The 17,931-nt window shown below is 48.8% G+C and overlaps 6 protein-coding genes across 6 annotated transcripts; 3 read left to right on the top strand and 3 right to left on the bottom strand.

The window, feature by feature from the left end:
* Window positions 1-5,209: 5,209 nt before the first annotated feature.
* On the top strand, window positions 5,210-7,762 carry ACHE_10228A (glutathione S-transferase family protein; the record flags this gene model as incomplete). Its single annotated transcript, XM_043276942.1, has 7 exons — window positions 5,210-5,733; window positions 5,796-6,366; window positions 6,737-6,867; window positions 6,934-7,111; window positions 7,166-7,249; window positions 7,303-7,648; window positions 7,701-7,762. The coding sequence occupies 7 exons, from the start codon at window positions 5,210-5,212 to the stop codon at window positions 7,760-7,762; spliced, it is 1,896 nt and encodes a 631-aa protein (XP_043131348.1).
* Window positions 7,763-7,910: 148 nt separating this feature from the next.
* ACHE_10227S (uncharacterized protein) lies at window positions 7,911-8,913 on the bottom strand (the record flags this gene model as incomplete). Its single annotated transcript, XM_043276931.1, has 3 exons — window positions 7,911-8,583; window positions 8,664-8,770; window positions 8,854-8,913. The coding sequence occupies 3 exons, from the start codon at window positions 8,911-8,913 to the stop codon at window positions 7,911-7,913; spliced, it is 840 nt and encodes a 279-aa protein (XP_043131347.1).
* A 306-nt stretch (window positions 8,914-9,219) lies between these two features.
* On the top strand, window positions 9,220-9,847 carry ACHE_10226A (uncharacterized protein; the record flags this gene model as incomplete). The annotated part of the gene is made up of 3 exons (XM_043276920.1): window positions 9,220-9,229; window positions 9,411-9,689; window positions 9,795-9,847. The coding sequence occupies 3 exons, from the start codon at window positions 9,220-9,222 to the stop codon at window positions 9,845-9,847; spliced, it is 342 nt and encodes a 113-aa protein (XP_043131346.1).
* A 661-nt stretch (window positions 9,848-10,508) lies between these two features.
* ACHE_10225A (uncharacterized protein) lies at window positions 10,509-12,773 on the top strand (the record flags this gene model as incomplete). Its single annotated transcript, XM_043276909.1, has 3 exons — window positions 10,509-10,555; window positions 10,758-11,122; window positions 11,191-12,773. The coding sequence occupies 3 exons, from the start codon at window positions 10,509-10,511 to the stop codon at window positions 12,771-12,773; spliced, it is 1,995 nt and encodes a 664-aa protein (XP_043131345.1).
* Window positions 12,774-13,018: 245 nt separating this feature from the next.
* ACHE_10224S (uncharacterized protein) lies at window positions 13,019-14,415 on the bottom strand (the record flags this gene model as incomplete). The annotated part of the gene is made up of 3 exons (XM_043276898.1): window positions 13,019-13,427; window positions 13,485-14,068; window positions 14,125-14,415. 3 exons carry the CDS (start codon window positions 14,413-14,415, stop codon window positions 13,019-13,021), a joined length of 1,284 nt encoding a protein of 427 aa, XP_043131344.1.
* A 277-nt stretch (window positions 14,416-14,692) lies between these two features.
* On the bottom strand, window positions 14,693-17,908 carry ACHE_10223S (uncharacterized protein; the record flags this gene model as incomplete). Its single annotated transcript, XM_043276887.1, has 2 exons — window positions 14,693-17,478; window positions 17,533-17,908. The coding sequence occupies 2 exons, from the start codon at window positions 17,906-17,908 to the stop codon at window positions 14,693-14,695; spliced, it is 3,162 nt and encodes a 1,053-aa protein (XP_043131343.1).
* Between the last annotated feature and the right edge of the window lie 23 nt (window positions 17,909-17,931).

Here is a 17,931-nt window from a genome sequence, read left to right as displayed (position 1 = left end):
GATGGTTGACTCAGGAGCTACTGGAAATTACATGGATCCTAGATTCCAACGACAATTGGGGATCTTAGGAATTGAGAAGGCGCAGCCAGAGCCTATCTCAGGACTGAATGGTGAGAATTTGGGAAGCCACCTGACGGTCGAATCGGGATTTGTCCCTATGGCTGTAGCGGAACATGAAGAAAGGATCAATTTCGACGTGACACCGCTGGGACAATACGATATAGTGTTGGGGATTCCATGGCTCAGGAATCACAACCCGGAAATCAACTGGAAAACTGGACAAATGAACTTTGTGAATTGCGATTGCCCAAGAACAACGAAAGGACCGAGTCAACGGGAGGCCGGGACCTCACCACGATCTACAGGCAGGAGACCTGGTAGATACGTGAAGCAACCAAGAGGTGGGTTGAATAACAGAGAAATGAATGACACAGCGACAAACATTGTTTTAGCAGCCACCAGGGCCTCAGAACGACATTGGCTGATGAATTTACCCGGATGGGCACCGGACACGACCCAGAAGTATTGCGAATACTTGATGGACGAGGATATACCCAAGAGATCAGCGCCGATTGAGGAATATCGCTCAGAAAGAGTTGATAGCAACCAAGAAGCATCAGACTCAGAGCTAGGCTCATGGGAATGGATTGACCATAAGGAGCTAGCAGCAACGACTCAGGAACCACAGATTCCACAGGAGTATATTGAGTTTCAGCACTTGTTCAAGCAGCCTGAACGACCTGAACTACCAGACCATGGACCACACGATCATCGCATACCCCTTATGGAAGGGAAGACACCGACATGCAAGAAAATTTACCCGATGTCAGAACGAGAATCGAAAATACTACGGGAATATATCGAAGAACAATTGGCGAAAGGATTCATCAGACCATCGACATCACCAGCAGGGCACGGAGTCCTATTTGTACCGAAAAAGGATGGAAGCCTACGACTATGTGCAGATTATCGACCACTCAACGCCATCACCATCAAAGATCGACACCCATTACCACGAGTTGATGAAATGCAAGACCGAATTAGAGGAGCAAAATGGTTTACCAAATTTGACCTTGTGGACGCCTACAATCGACTACGAATTGCCAGAGGAGAAGAATGGAAAACGACCATCAGAACGAAATATGGACATTATGAATATTTGGTCATGCCATTTGGGCTTACCAACGCACCAGCATCATTCCAACGATTCATCTATGATGTACTTGGAGTATATCTCGACATCTTCGTGATAGTCTACCTTGATGACATCTTGGTCTTCTCCAGCACCTTCGAAGAACATGTGCAGCATGTCAAAAAAGTACTGCAAAAACTTGAGGAAGCGAAGCTACGATTGAAGTTGAAGAAGTGCGAATTCCATGTTCAGGAAACCGAGTTCTTAGGACACTGGATCACTACAGAGGGAATCCAGATGGATAAGAACAAAGTTCAAGCAATCTTGGATTGGCCAGAGCTGAAGAACACCAAGGAAGTTCAGCAGTTTACAGGACTTGTGAACTACTACCGACGATTCTTGAAGGACTACTCACAATTCATGACACCACTGTTCAAATTGTTGAAAAAGGGACAAGAGTTTCAATGGGGACCAGAACAACGACAAGCGTTTCAACAAGCCAAAGAAAAAATTGTATCTGCACCAGCACTTGTGCAGTTCGACCCAGAAAAGGAAACCACAATTGAAACCGACGCATCAGACTATGCCATTGGTATGAGGATGACTCAACCAGGACCAGATGGAAAACCACGAGCCGTTGCATTCCACTCACGAAAACTAGTTCAAGCGGAGTTGAACTATGACATCCATGACAAGGAACTGCTAGCCATAGTGGTAGCATTCAAGACTTGGAGAGTTTATTTGGAAGGAGCACAACACACTGTACTTGTGAAAACAGATCACAAGAATCTGACCTTCTTCACAACAACCAAAGAGTTGACCCGAAGACAGGCCAGATGGGCTGAAGTACTATCGCAATACGACTTCAAGATCATCCACTGCAAAGGAAATGAGAATGGACAAGCAGACGCACTCAGTCGACGACCGGACTATGAGATCAAAGACCGAACGATCAATCCAGCGATATTGAAAACCAACGAAGACGGAACCATCAGCTACAACCACCAGGTGTTAGCAGCAACCATGCATACCTCGAACAAACCTTTGGAAAAGAAAATTGTCGAAGAAACACAAAAAGATAAAATGATCCAGGATATGATTGAAAACTCAGCAGAAAACGACAAATTGACCACAGATAACAATGGATTAGTGTACTTGCACAATCTCATCTATGTGCCAAAAAGCATGAGAAATGAGATCATCAGCATGCACCATGACACTCCACTCCACGGACATTTGGGAACAGAGAAAACAGCTGAACAAATCATGAGAAACTACTACTTCCCAAACACGCGAAAAGTTGTTCAAGAATATGTGAAGAACTGTGAAACTTGCATTCGAGATAAGGCAGCAAGACATCAACCCTATGGGAAAATGCAATCCCCGGATGCTCCAACACATCCATGGGAATGGGTTACCATCGACTTCATCACACAGTTACCGACATCACAAGGATATGACTCGATCACAGTCATCACAGATCGAATGACCAAATATATTCATTTGGTGCCAGCCAAAGGAACCATGACCGCAGCAGATATGGCACAGATATTCCTGAAGCATGTCATCACCAACCACGGAATGCCTCAGAAGATCACCTCAGACAGAGACAAACTGTTCACTTCAAAATTCTGGACGACACTCACGAACTTGATGGGTATAGAACACCGACTCACCACAGCCTACCACCCACAAGCAAATGGTCAAACTGAACGAACCAACCAAACGATTGAGCAATACCTACGGCACTACATCAACTATGAACAAGATGATTGGGTTAAATTCCTACCCATGGCACAGTTTGCATACAACAATGCAGAGCACTCAACACTCAAAGTAACGCCATTTTACGCCAATTATGGATACCACCCAGTGCTATATGAAAAGCCACGACCACAAGAGTCCACATCAGAAGCGGCAAATGAGACAGTCCAAAAGCTGAAGAACTTACACCACCAACTGTCAAGAGACATCGATTTCATGAACCTACGAGCGGCTATATATTACGACAAGCACCACGGAGAGGGACCTACCTTGAAGAGGGGGGAGAAAGTATTCCTGCTCCGCAGAAATATCAAAACAAAACGACCAAGTCAAAAGCTCGATCACCAGAAGATTGGACCTTTCACCATTGAAGAAAAAACAGGACCAGTGAACTATCGCTTGAAACTACCAAAATCAATGAAGCGCATACATCCAGTATTTCACATCTCGCTATTGGAACCAGCACCGAAAAACGCCATACCAACGGAAAACATCGAAATCGAAAGCGACGATGATGAATATGAAGTTGAACAAATTCTGGATTACAAGCAAGTCAACGGACGACCATGTTATCTGGTTAAATGGGAAGGATATGATACCTCAGAAAACACATGGGAACCTATCGCGAACTTGACGGGTTGCCACCAGTTGGTGAAGGAATACCACCAGCGACAGCAGAATCGAAATTCTCCCAGAAGGAAGGGGAATTCATCATCTGAGTCAAACTAGGATCATTTGACACAGCGGCAAGCTGAGCAGCTTCTTGTTCATCAACAAGACGCTCAAGCTCTTGAAGATCCTCAGCATTCAATGGATCTCTTTCATTCAACACACCCATAATGTTGGAATCATGATCCAACATCTTCCGACCACGCTCATTTAAGAACTTCCGACGTGTTTTTAGATTTTTCAGCTTTGCAAACAAAACCTCAAGTTGATTTTCGGCCTCATCAATCTGCGCATCCAACATATCACGATCACGATTCAAGGAATCCCATTGAGAATCAGAATGGAATCGGGGTTCACACTTCTTACCCCTGCGGGTACAAGCGGCACAGTTTCGACTCTTTGAATCCATAATACAACAAAAGCCACGCCGTTCACAAAAGGAACAAGGATTGTCAACAGGAACACCTTGCTTGTCAATTTCAGCAGCCTGCTTTTGAAACTCACGATATCGGTTACGAACTGCGGCACGAGACATGATGAGTCATGATAATAAAAGGAAGTTGGGCAGCCAGTGCTTACCTGGGAGATGCCACAGCTTTATGACTTTCGAGGACGAAAGCCTGAAGGAGGGGGAGGTAATGTTACAGACCCCTAAGGCACTAATCTCACGTGATTATGCGGGGAGTCAAGGCAGAATCATTGGACTATAAGCTCTGGTAATAATGCAGGAAGGACAGGGATCATAGGTGATAGTTAACAGGCGCATCACGTGATCAACTACCATATACCATGGCTTGGCATTGGTAGATGGTATACAACTACCACAATCACTACCATCAGAATGGTAGTCCATATGGTATACAAGCGGAGGATATATAAGGACACTCATTCATGCACCTAGTTAGTTCTTCGCGATCAATTCAAGTCTTACAGCATTGGTTACCTTCTAGTTTCTGACTCGTCCGCACTTAACCAACAACCCAGTATACGTACTCGGTTGGCCTTGTTTCTCTACTCGTTACCTTTACCGTTCCTACTTGTTGATTATCTTACGGAGCCTGGAGGGGGCGATATACCCATCAACGACTATTGAACTACGGAGCCTGGAGGGGGCGACATACCCATCAACGCATACGACATACCGAACCGGACCCGGAGGGGCATTGAGCATACGACTACTTGGGAACACTTAAGGTAAGTGTTCAGTCTCGAAATACAACTAACTAGAACCCTAGGTACGACACGAGAGAAGCCAGGTTGTGACACTCTCGTGGCTGCTGGTTTCTGAAGCGGGTAGCTCAGGTTCGGGGAATCGGGAGCCGATAATCCGACTGCACGAGGCTATATGGCGTACAGAAGATGGAGAGTTTAATATACGCCGAAAGGAATAATATTGAAGTCTATGGTAACCACACGTAGAACAAGTGCTTGAGTGCTTAACTATCTAAATACGTGTAAACACCGACCTATATAAAGACCCCCTGGCCTCGGTAATCGGGCCGACTATTTGTCCGATAGATCCTCATCAGTTTCATACACTGCCTCTCACCGCCTACTTTATGCGAACTTGTATCTAACGCCGCTTCAAGGCCAACATCATCCGCAAAAGCAGCACCCGTTATCAATATACACCTTCCCCACAAGATGGACACCCCAGATACTCAGCGCATTGGTCAATTACAACCCATAACACTCCCAGCCTTTGCAGATGACGCGGCATCTCTTGCAGCCCAGCAGAGCTTAGGGGTAGGAGATCCCGCGGATGCAACGCATACATTCCACCCTCTCCAGTCGGACATTGAGAATCTACAGCACCAGCACCGGCATCATCCCCAGAATGCAATTTCTACAGACACCCGGGCTTTCCTGCGACCTCCGCGAACAGGGGAACCTGCTAATAACCTCCTGATAACGGATACCCCGCATCATACTCCGACACAGCAATATCAACAGATTAGAGATAATGATACTGATAACGGTCGATTGGGCCATCTTAATCCCCAGCTCCAGCAGCAGAATGAGTCTAACTTTGCACTTACAGCCGACATGGCAATCAAGCAGACAGACAACGGGAAGGACATGAAATGCATTCCTCATCCGCCTGATCTGGATTCGTGGAGAGAGAGGCTGTTCAATGTAGACGGGACGATTACCCTGAGTGAGGAACAGTATGTCTTCTAACGCCCTAGCACAAAGCACATACCCTGATTGCTTCTGATTTGATGCGTAGATTCTTAACCTACTTCCCTCACATCGACAACGTCTACTCCCACCGCTCTACACAGCGCTACAAGCGCAAGCCTCTCGTCTCGCATTATTGGGACTGTCGACTCAAGGGCCGTCCACCAGGGACACCAAAATCCAACGATCCAAACAAAAAGAAGAGAAAACGCACCGCCCGACAGCGCGATCTCTGTGATGTCAAGATCAAAATCACAGAATACTTTCCCGGCTTCGTCCCGGGATTGACGCCAAATGATATAGACCCATCGTTTCCGTCGGAGTTGTTACCGGGTGTTCATGCGCTGCTTGATCACAGTGGGAATGAGAATGGTAATGATAGGGAGTCGCAGCCATTTGGTATACTCACGCCGAATCCTTCACCACCGGATGGCCATGATGGTTTCGCTGGGGAACGGTTCTTCACGATTCAGCGGGTGAATGGTAATGGCGCGAATGGGAAGAATGATGGCGTTGGAGGCGGTCATCGGCATACGCTGGAAGAGAGCGATCGGGTGAAGAAGAATAGTGTCCAGCGACGGGTTCTGAGTCAGGCGAGGGAGAGAAAGAGATCGAGTCCGGTACGTATTTCGTTTTTCTTTTTGGGTGTCAGTTATCTTGCCCCGGAAGTAGATTTCAATACTGCTCTTGTAGTTCTGTACGGATTCCCAGTCAAGCACAGCATGTTGCAAGCACACGCAAACACAATTCATTCAATTATTCTGATTTCGAAGTTTATGTATACAAGCGGAGTGGAACGCTTTGACGTCACTGCATGGCTTTTTTCCCTCTCCCCGCTTCCCTCCGATCTAACCTTCACACTATGTTCCTGAAACACTTCTGCTTCTTCTCTTTCACAAAAGAATCCCGAATCCCCTTCGGTGCGCTTTGCTTTCTCCTCTACTACCACGTGTACATCCAGTGCCTCTAACCCATCAATCGACGCGAAAGATCAAAACTATGGCTCGCCAACACCAAACGAGCCAAAAGACATACCATACCGAAGCCACCGGTACCGCTGCGCTGACCGCGCTCAATCACAAGAATGAATGCGATTTGAAGTTATTTGGTAGTTGCTTCTGGTGGGTCTAATTGCCTAACCAATTGACGAATTGCGAATCTTCTACTAACAGCGAAATCGATTGCAGTCCATTCGTGCAGCGGGTATGGATCGCATTGGAGTTGAAAGGCATCCCATATCAATATATCGAGATCGATCCATATAAGAAACCGCAGTCGTTGCTCGAGGTGAATCCCCGGGGATTGGTTCCTGCGCTGCGACATGGCGATTGGGGGTGTTATGAGAGTACAGTGTTGATGGAATATGTATGGCTCGCACCGGTCAACTTGAGATCGATTTTCCGTTTTAACATGATATAGCTCGAGGACTTGAATGCCGGCACCCCACTTATGCCGAAAGACGATGCGAAGTTGCGCGCTCAAAGCCGGTTGTGGGCGGACCATGTGAGTTTCCTCTTCCTTGAGGCCCGTTAATAGATATGATTCTGATCACCCAGATCAACCGCCATATCGTTCCCAATTTCTATCGCGTTCTGCAAGAACAAGACCAGGAGCAACAAATCTCGAAAGCCCAGGAATTGCGTGAGGGCTTCACCAAGTTGATTGACGCCGCACATCCCCAAGGGCCATTTTTCTTGGGGCCCCATATCTCATTTGTGGATATTCAAGTCGCGCCTTGGATCCTTCGTCTTCGTCGCGTTCTCAAGCCCTACCGCGGATGGCCGGATCCCGAGGAAGGATCTCGGTGGGCGACTTGGGTCAACGCGATTGAATCGAATGAGCATGTTCGAACGACGACCAGCACAGATGAGCTGTATTTGGACAGCTATGAGCGTTATGCTCGTAAGTTTCCTGGTCGACAAAATCTGGCATCCGTGCACTAACTTTGTTATAGAGAACCGTCCCAATACTTCTCAGGTTGCAAATGCAATCAACTCTGGAAGAGGACTGCCTTGAGGTTCTCCCGGCGTAGCTTTGCCTGTGAATCTCTGGACGCGTTGGGCGTTTGGCGATGTGGGCGGGATTATATGTCGGGATGTGTTCCCGAGACAATTGCAGAAAATAGAATAAACCGTTAGACCATGATGAGCCTTTCCCGTGAATCCTAAGTTGTTTTTGCGCCTCTGGGCCTGAAGCCGCCACGGCCATTGGCATCAGGCCCTCGAGGATGACGATACGGCTGGCGTGGGGACTGCTGTTGGCTACCACCTGCCCGTTCACCGGGAGACTGATTATCCTTTCTCTGTACATAGTTTGAGTTCGACCGAGGAGCATTCCCTGGGTCATAGAATTGTCGCGACTTTGATGATGTTGACGAAGAATCTCTCTTTTCCTTGTTGTTGTCCCTGTTGTTGTCTCTCCCACCACCTCGACTCTTGCCTTTCCCTCGGCCCTCGTTCTGCCTGTTGGGTGGGGTTGCGCTGCGAGGGGTCGAAGTACCGGATGTATTGGCAGACGGACTCCCAAACAACCGCTCTCGGACTTCCTCGTACTTGCGCTGTCTCTCCTCCAGGCTCCGCATTGCAATCGCCTGACGCTCTTCGGGAGTCGGCTCAGGTTGTTTCTTTTTCTCGTCCTCTTCATCGGACTCTTCGACTTTGTCGTCCGCGACCAGAGCCAATCGGGCCATACCGGCTGTCGCTGTATTGGGTGTTGCGGCACTCCGCGAGGCGGAGGCTTGGGGTTTGCGACTGAGGACAGTGACGGTAGGTTTGAATTCTTGTTTCAGGGGGACGTCGGATTGGGCTTCGAGGAAATGGAAGGTCTGAGGTTGTTCTCTGCTATTGGGTTAGAATTGCGATAGACCAGACAAATTGAATGTAGATAGACATGATATAGATGCTCAAAAGAGACGTACGCTTCAGCCCATAATTGGCGGTTGAATTCGGCCTGCTGCGCTCTGCGCTGTGCTTTGGTGACTTTGGACGAGACTTTCTTCTCCGGCGGAGGCTGCTCGTCGAGAGTCTATACCGGTTAGCACTCATGCTTGCGATATAGAAACATATATATATCTTGAAGAAATTAGCAGAAAAGAAGCAAGGTCATACATCTGCCTGCTTTTCCCAATCATCATCCCAAACATTGTGACCGGCAGTGCTCGCGCTCATGATGGCAAAGGCTGAAAAGATGCAAGACGAACAAGAACAAAACCAAAAAGAATGAGTATCGCTGTGAAATTAAAATAGTAGAGTAATTGTCTACCCAAAAATGAATCATCACAGGACCGAAGACTGGGCGTTCAGCAGTGGTGGTCAAGATTTTATGGGGAGTTTCCGTTTCAGTTCGGAATTTGTGAGGTTACTAAGTGGTGGACCGGACCAAGCGCCGAAACAAGCAGTGACTGCGACGACGACTACGACAATAACCAACATCAACATTCTTTTCTATCCAGTGGTTGACACCACCTATCCATCATGCCGACAGGTGAGTGTCTTCATTAATATGGCTTCATTCTGGATTCTACCATCCTCTCTATACGCGCCTTCGCAAGCAGCGTTCTCTTCCCCGCATCATCACCAACCAGGCATCAACTTACCACCAAGCCAGAAACCAAGCACCAGAACCCAAAGACAAAAGGCATAACCAACACTAAACACGATTACAGATTACGACGGTGACTCTCAAATGGCCTCCTCCCCCGAATCCGGAGCCCGCACCCCAACCATGACCAACCCCCCGGGCATCCACTCCTCAGAACTGTCCCCACCAGGGTCCCAACAGATGGAAAGAACAGCAGACCTCGGTGTTTTTGAGAGGAGAAATAGCGCTGCTACGGCACAGGGGAAACAGCAGAAGGTCAAGCCGGGGGAGTGGAAGAGTAAACGGGCGGAAGATGAGGCTCAGCGGGCAATGGAGTTTGTGGTGGATAGGGATTTTAGTTTGAGTGAGTCTCCCTTCCCTGTGCAGCCACATCTATATCTCGGCTTTTGCTTCTGGTGCTGGGGAGTTGGGAGGGGGTTGATGCTAGACGGAGGCTAATACGGAACAGAGGAATTCGGGGACCCGTTTGATGAGAGGGATATGGAGGAGAAACTGCCATGAGATATTACAGCTACTTGGATGGATACCCAGCTACGCACAGGGTAGACTGGCGCAATGAACGGAGGATTGTAACAAATGGGAGCATGGTGACGGCGTTAGTACTTGGTTGTTACTACGGCTTATGAGACATGATATGATTTCGACATGATTCTCTCTCAGACTACGACAGTTCATCCTTGAATATGCATACAGTCAGTTGACTTGACGACTTAGACCTGGATGGTCAGAAGACTGGAAATTCCTGGGGTTCGACTGCTCGTAGATTTGGTCAGCCACAATCGGCTTACAGCGGCCATTCTGTCAACACTATAGACAGGAACCGTTTTTCTTTATATGGCAATTCCTTAGCTGCTAAAACACCATTGAATCATTTTAGACTATTATTCCTTGTATACGAGTGGTGCAATACTGTATGCGAGGTACCACTGAAGGCAGTTGGCACAGCAACGGCGGGCCCAAAAGAAACAAGACCAACAACTCCGGATCTCCAACTCCAACGTCACGTCTTTCACTCGCGACTCTATCTTTTATCAATTGTGTTATTCCGCATCCTCAGTTCTGTTCCTTATGCTATATTATAGTTCATCTGCACTATCATAGTCTGCCCTTTCTCGCAGCATACCACGTCTCAGTCGCGACATTCCTCGCGGTATAAGAAACCATGCGCAATAACGCCGGGCCATCTGCTTTCCTGCCTCCGCAAATATGGTTGGTTTACTTTATTTTATTCTGTTCTATGCCTTGAAGCACATTCCTCAATGGTTATGGTTCTATTTCTGTTCTGGAAGGCAGCAGGCTCAAGAGGGACTGGACTCTGCTTCTCCTAACCCCTATCATCCCATCCTTGCAAACCCAGAACCGAAGTCCTACAGAAGAAAGACAGGCCACAACTGACACCTCGCGTAACCAGCTCAACCCAAAAGCAATCCCAAAGCGAAGACCGATTCCGCTTCACTCCCGTCAAACGCGCCAGCACCCTCCCCCGCCTCTGGGATCGCAAGCCCTCCACTTCCTTCCTGAGCCAACAATCTCGCCCCCGCAAAGTCTGGAAGCGCTTCCGCACATCTTTCAATAGCATGAAGTCGCTTCAGCAGATGCCTGGCGCGGACAGGCCGCTCGAGGAGACTCTGTTGGATACGGAGATTAATGTCTCACGAGGTGCGAGCGTGCTGAGGGGTGTTAAGCGGAGGTGCTTGGGAGTTGATGCTGGAGAGATGGAAGGGAGGGGACGATCGTTTTTGGAAACCAAGTGGGAGGGCGAGGTTCGGAGGAGACGTCAGTTAATTTCCATTTTTACTTGTTTGTTATATTTGTTCTGAGACATGCAATACTGACTTTTTCAGGCAAACTCCCTACGTCCTACACCCCTCCACTGGTGGATGGATCGCAGCCCGAAAGTGACCGCGAGACTGGGCAGGAATCCTCCACGTCAGACATCGAAGCGGACTTAACGCAGGATCCCATCGAGATGGACGAATCCGTGGACATCGAACCAAATTCTCCGATTGCTTTTAATCAGGATACGGCCTATCCTGAAATGCTACATGGAACGTCGAGTTGTCAAGAAGTTGAAAGTGAAGAAAGCGACATTGACGTACAACCCCGCGATGGTCAGTCAACCTTGAATACCGCCAGGGAAGTCAGCAAAGAAATCAGCAAAGGTAGCGAAACTACAATGGATCAGTCTGAACCAGAGAAAGAGACTGCGCCTGCCCAAGAAATCACAAGTGCCCAACAAGAATCAACTCTTGTACGGTCGGCACTTCGAAGCTCACTGGATGGGGAGGATGCTGAATTGCTCAACAACTTCCTAACAAAGGCCAGAGCGAAACGGGCCGCCAAAGCAGCGATGCAAGAGAACGTCGTGGAAGAGGTTACCAAAGAAGAACAGATCCCCGACATGCCAACGCCACGATCCCGTCGAGCTCTGGAAGAGCTGGACACCAATTCCCCAAGCCCGTCCCCGCAGAAAGTCCGCCTGCCATCGCCCAAGAAGCCTGAAAATCCTCCCGCAAGCCCGATTCGCAAGGAGATTGCCAACAACCACGAGGAACAGACTGGCGATGAGAAACAGCAATCAAGCCCGGTCACCCGTCGAAGTACGAGAGTTCGTGTACCGCCACGGACGACTACCACCGCCATTCGCAACACTTTGTCGCTCCGTCGCGCCAAGGGGACAGAGTTCGTCTTCCTTCAGAAGACGGAGGCCCAGGAACTTGCTCTAGCGACACGCAAAAACACGCGACAAAACAAGGGTAGCGCGGTGTTTCCCAAATACGTACTCAAGAATCTGGCGCAGAAGCAATCAAAAGAAGAGTCTCCCAAGCCTGTGCCTAGTGCCAACAAGAAAGGGAATCGAGTATGCTGGAATGACGCACGTCTGGTGGAATTTGAAGATGGGGAAGAGCCACAAGCTGCTCCTGCCGAGCGGGAACCCAGTCATGAGCCCTCCGATGTTGACAGCACACAACCGACCAAGAAGGGCAGCGAGAAGCGGAAGATGACTGGTGGTAGCAGTGGCCGTACTCGATCCCAGCGTGCGCAGAAGGGTAACGAAACCGCACCTTCTACTGGCACCCTGGCTCCACCAAAGACTACTGCAACACCCCCAGCTGGACGTGTGCGAAAACTTGGAGGCTCTGCCACTCCTACAAAGCCTAAACCTGCGTCGTCGCCAGCGAATTCGTCATCCAAGAGTACCACCGACACTCCCGCCGGGAAGCGCAAGAAGTTGACTCCCAAATCGCCCAGCTTGTTATCGCCAGCCAAGAACACCAGCAGCGCCCCCACAACAACGACGCCTGCCAGCAAAGTGCCGAAACCGACTAGCCGGGCATCAACAACGTCCGCAGCGAAGAGCAAGAGCATCTTCAAGGCGAACGCTGGGTCGACGCCAATGCCGAAGCGTGTTCGGGCTCGGGCTTAGTCTCACGACGTGACATCTGTTTTGTTTTTCGTTCTGTACATATTGTGATTGTTTGTTTAATGATTGCACATAGTAAACTCGGTGTTTTGTACATATTTGATGGAATCAGGGTATCTATTGTCTGAGTTCTGTTGTGCTACTAGGAGTTTGTCTGGGTACGATCGTTCCTGATTTCAATTGACTTCCAGTTGATCTTCTCAAGACATTGCATCATGATAAGCCTATACAAGCATGACTATGTCTGTCTAAGCATGAAACGGACACCCACCCGCAAAATTCATCCCCCTCAACCCCTCAAAAATCACCTCCATCTCTTCATGTCCCCTCTTCTCCTGCGCAGCAGGTCCAATCGTCCTCAAATCATACCCAGCCTCTTTATATGGACCATCCCGCGTAGGAACGGCACCATCCCCAAACAGTCGTGCGAACATAGCTTTCAGACCCCATCGGTTTTTGAAAGACGGTTCGATGTACCACGGCTGTGCGATCCAGAGGTTTGTAGTGTATAGACCAGTGGTAGGATCTGGGGATCCGTTGAGGGTACGGACTGCTTTGGATTCGGGGCGTGGGAGGGCGAAGTAGCGGAGGAGGAACTTGCGGGTGGTTATTAATGTCTTCATCATGGCGGTTATAAGGATTCCGGGATCGGCGAAGCTGAGCTCTGTTAGTATGTATGTCCAAGATAAATTCAAAGGAAATGGCGGTACTCACTCCATGCTCACACGAACATGCTCATCTACCTTCGTCGCAATCACCCTCTCAACAACCGGCCTCAAAACCCCCGGCAAATTCCACTGCGCCAACTCCATAAGCCTCCTCCCAATCTTCCTCGTCGACTCCGTCGGCTTCGCAACACTCTTCTCATACTCCACCGTCCATTCACAAAGCTCCCTTGCAAAATGCGCCCCATCCCTCCACCCCGTCCCACATGACTCCAAAAACCGAAAATCAATCTCCATCGCATCCCCTAGCGCCTTATGAAACACCCCGATCGCGCATTTCTCCGTCGCACTCAACACCCGCCATTCGTTCTCGTCCACGGAGCGGAAGATGTCGACGACCGCGGAGCCGAGCGTGTGGAGCATGTCTTCGTCGAGGATCTTGCCTGCTTTGCGGTAGCGCGAGTGGAGGTAGTTCATGCGGGAAATGGCGAGGAGATGCTCGTTTGATCCGGGGTGTCTGTCGTGGACTTCCGTTAGGAGGACTTCGGTGTCTGCGGCGCGTTTAGGGGCGTTGCGTTCATTTAGTTGGCCGGTTGCGGTGAAGAGCTTGGTCATTGTTGGAATTGAGCCGGTCTGTCAATTTTTGTTAGCATTGATTTCTAAGAAGGGTGGTTGTGAAGAGTAGTAACTTTGAGAAGAGAAATCTTCATAGCATTGTGCAGACTATACGGGAACTCGAGTTCTCGTAATTCGCGGACGACCTGGTGCGCTTCTTTAACGGTCATGCTCGAGAGAGGGCGTTTGGGGGTTTGGAATCGGGATTGGATTGCTGTGCATCTTTGGTAGCGGTAGTAGCGGACGAGCATTGCGTATAGAGTGAGGAGGGCTGTGGTGATGGCAATTTTGCCATAGCCATCAATGGGGATGGCTAGTGGGATGGTTTGCATTAGTTGGTTCATTTTGGGATTTGGGTCTAACATTGGAATTCCGGGGTAAGTGAGTGTTTTTTATATGTATGGTTAGCTTGTGATGGGTGGATGTTCTGTTGACCGAGATATTGTAATCTTGGGATCGATTACCGAGGTGTCCTTGGGGCTGCAGTTTAATTGATTATGATGATTTCATATTACGGTTGAAGCTCCTGTGATTATTTATCATGAGGGTTACCATCAACCTCGCCATATGAAATACTCGTAGAAGTGGTTCACGTTCATCGTTGCTTAGGGTTCAGCCGAGCGATACCCCATGTTCATTCCATCAACGAATTTCAAACACAAAATGCCCGTACCGGTTTGTATCCTTATCATCTTCAATATAACCAATATAATAATGACCTGCAATCGCATCCTTCGGTGTCAGCTTCTGCACCTTCCTCTTATGTCCCGCCTGAGTTCTCGTCCGACTGGAACGAGCTGAATCATTGTTGTAGAAGCCCATCATTTCGCGCTCCAGTTCATCAGTGTTAATATCAATTTCAAACTCTTCTTCCGTCTTAGGCAGTTTTGGGAAAAGCGTGTTCCACCGCGAAATCTCCCTCTCGGTACTGCTTATTATCTCCTCGGGTGTCATTGTCCGCTCACTGTCTGGATCTGTCTCGCGTTCGGTGGCAATTTCGCTCGCTTCGTCTAGGAATGTATATTGTGTATCATTCGAGGCGTGATGGCTTGTAGCATTGTTGCTAGCGTCCTGCTGGGGATTGGGTTTGACTGCGTCAGGGGTGGGAATTATCACGAAGCCATCGTCTTCAGCGCTAGCTTCACTCTCGTCATCGTCCTCGAATTCATGGTCGATATATTCAGCTGTGTACAGTTGCGGTGTTATATTCTTCAAGTCGCAGCAATCCCTAAGCCGCGCTGTACCGATACGATGAAACACGCCTTTCTCTTCTGTCGATTCCAGGAGCAGGGAATTAGGAATTGAGTCTGAAAACCCATCGTCACAGCATGTGAAAAGAATTGGAACTAGGAAGGTTTCTCCGCAAGGGGCTTCTGACGTGGACCCAGTCCAGGACTGAACAAGTGTATCCTCCCGTGTAGCACCCTCTGGCCAGACGCTCAGATCGAGCGATATAGGAAGTAAGCGGCCTCGGACGAGAAGTCGCCCGTCTTTCACCTGGCCGAAGGGCATGTCATCCTTTTCAGATAAGCCTTCGATGTCAATAGAGAGGCATTTGACTAGATCCATGACGCCGTTTGTTTCAAGTATGGGGCCTGGTTTTATTCCTCTATCTGTTATACCACCAGGGTATGATGCCCATGACCACGATGGGGCGGTGGACTTTTCAGTTGGCATCTCCTTCAAATGCGATGGGGTCCAGAGCAACTGCCGTGGGAGTTGGACTTCCCAGAGTCCAGCAACATAGCGGAAACTCGTTCTGGTAGACAGTATTTTTGCCAGACCAGCAACGGCTATCAAACGGTCGATCTGTCTTGGATATGCAGCACTGTGATTGACTGCGATGTCGGACCAGTATTTGATGAGAGAGTGCGTTGTCTCAAACTCGCTTTCTCCGTAGCACATTTGCTTCGCTTGTCTTAAGAGATCTGAGTTTTGAGAAAGAGTCTTCCTCCGGAAAGTGAATTTACTACGGCCGTGCATTGCTCTGAGGGAAGACCAGATGTAATCAAGTCCCAACTCCCTCGTCTTTGGTTCATGGAGTAAGTTCACGGAGTACGGGTCCTCCGGTTCTGACCACTTTATCACGCCCTGTCGATCATCGCTCTTTTCATTCGATCTTTCGTCAAGAGTCTTCGAGGTGGTGCATTCCCAAATCAGCTGTCGGTCCATGAAATGCACTAGTCGTGGAGCTAGCAGAGACTCTTGGAAAACCCATTCCTTGGCGTTGGATTTCGATTCTAAGGTCTGTTTTGACCGCTTGGCGTAGCCATCCGTGACAACATCGTAGAAGGTCTCCACAAACTTTTTGGGACGTAGTCGCCCCGATGACCAGCTAACACAGCTGGCCAAGTCGATACTATCCTGTCTCCATTCCCCGTTGATCTTCCGGAGTTCAGCTCGTAAGGTACTCCCGTCGAGGGAGATATTCCTTGCAGTAAAAGCGAAGTCTGTGCCATCGGCGTTGACAGCGCCATCTCTGTTTGCGAGACACTCGTTAAGGTCGATTTCCTGAGGTTCCGAAATGAAGAGAGTTGAGCCCCCGACAAGTCTGAAACTTGAACGATCAGACGGTCCCTCTAAAAGCTCCCTCACGTCCACGCATCTGCATCTCCACTCCCCGGATATGGTTCTTAATTCGGCATAGAGAGTAGTTTCTACCAATTCAACGCTCCGCGCGGTAAAAGCAAAGTCCTTGTCTTTGAGATCGAAGTTTCCGTCTCTATTACCAAGACGGGTATTGAGATCAATCTCTGTCTCGAGAACTTGAGGTGTTGCTTCAGCTACAAACAGTGATGCACCTTCTAATCTGAGTGGTGGAAGATCATCTTGCGATATATTACCCCGGACGGAGATTCGCAGAGGTGTCGCCAAGACAGAATTTCTTATCGTAAACAGTCCTCCATTGGGATCGAGCGAGATATCTGCCGCAATATTGAGATACGAACCCTGATAAACTTCACCCATCACTCCTGCCTGGTCCAGCCAGTCCTTTGGACAGTCCTGAATGATGCATAGAGACTCAGTCCAAAAGTATCGAATTCCCAGTTTTCGAGTCAGTTGGATTGCATCTTGAAAGGCTTGAGGTAAATCCGCGACGGTAATGCGCTGCAAGTACTCGTCGTATGTCGCGGTGGTCAGGGATGGAGGTTCCGAAGTGATACCTCCCCAGCAATGACTGAGGGTCACATATTTTGTATCGAACTTGAGATTCTTTGGGAGACAAAGCTTCACCTCGGGCGCGTCGGGCACATCACCTACGTCCAGGATCCGAGCAAACTGATGATTCAACCGAGGTCCTTCTTCTCTGCTGCATAGGGAATGGTTCCTGTTGCAATTCTCGATCCAGGAAGTGATGGTATTGATCGATGCTGTAGTGGATCCATTCTCTGTCTCTATGACTGATTCTCCTGTCAGAGGAACTTGCTCTGGGAGCACAAGTCAGATAGGTGATCAAAGTTAAAGTGTTGTTCTCGAATTACCAGGAGATATGACTAAATACTCCGAGCAATGCTCTCTCAGCTCTTCGTCTGCTCTCTGTGCAAGGCAGACAGCCATATATGAAACGACCTTCCCATTATCAGACTCATAAACAAGGCGATATCGTATAGAAAATGAGTCAGGGTCGACGTCCGGGCTTAATTGGAAATCGGTAAAAATCTGACTATCTCCCTTGGATGACAAAGCATGGGAAATTCGATGGCAGAAGCCGCATCTTTCCTTGATCGCAGCTTCGAGAGACGCGAAGTTGGGATGCAGGACTTGTAGGTCGTCATCATCAAACCGCTGGCGGAGATGGAACGGCGAGATGGAAATCTTGGGATTTTGAAAGACAGCAGCACAGCGATCACAAAGCATATTCCACTAATATTCACAGAATG

Source organism: Aspergillus chevalieri, chromosome 1 (genome assembly GCF_016861735.1).
Source record: "Aspergillus chevalieri M1 DNA, chromosome 1, nearly complete sequence".
NCBI classification, from domain to species: Eukaryota; Fungi; Ascomycota; class Eurotiomycetes; order Eurotiales; family Aspergillaceae; genus Aspergillus; species Aspergillus chevalieri.
The sequence above is the reverse complement of the archived record's forward strand: the minus strand, read 5'-3'. Positions and strand labels throughout refer to the sequence as shown.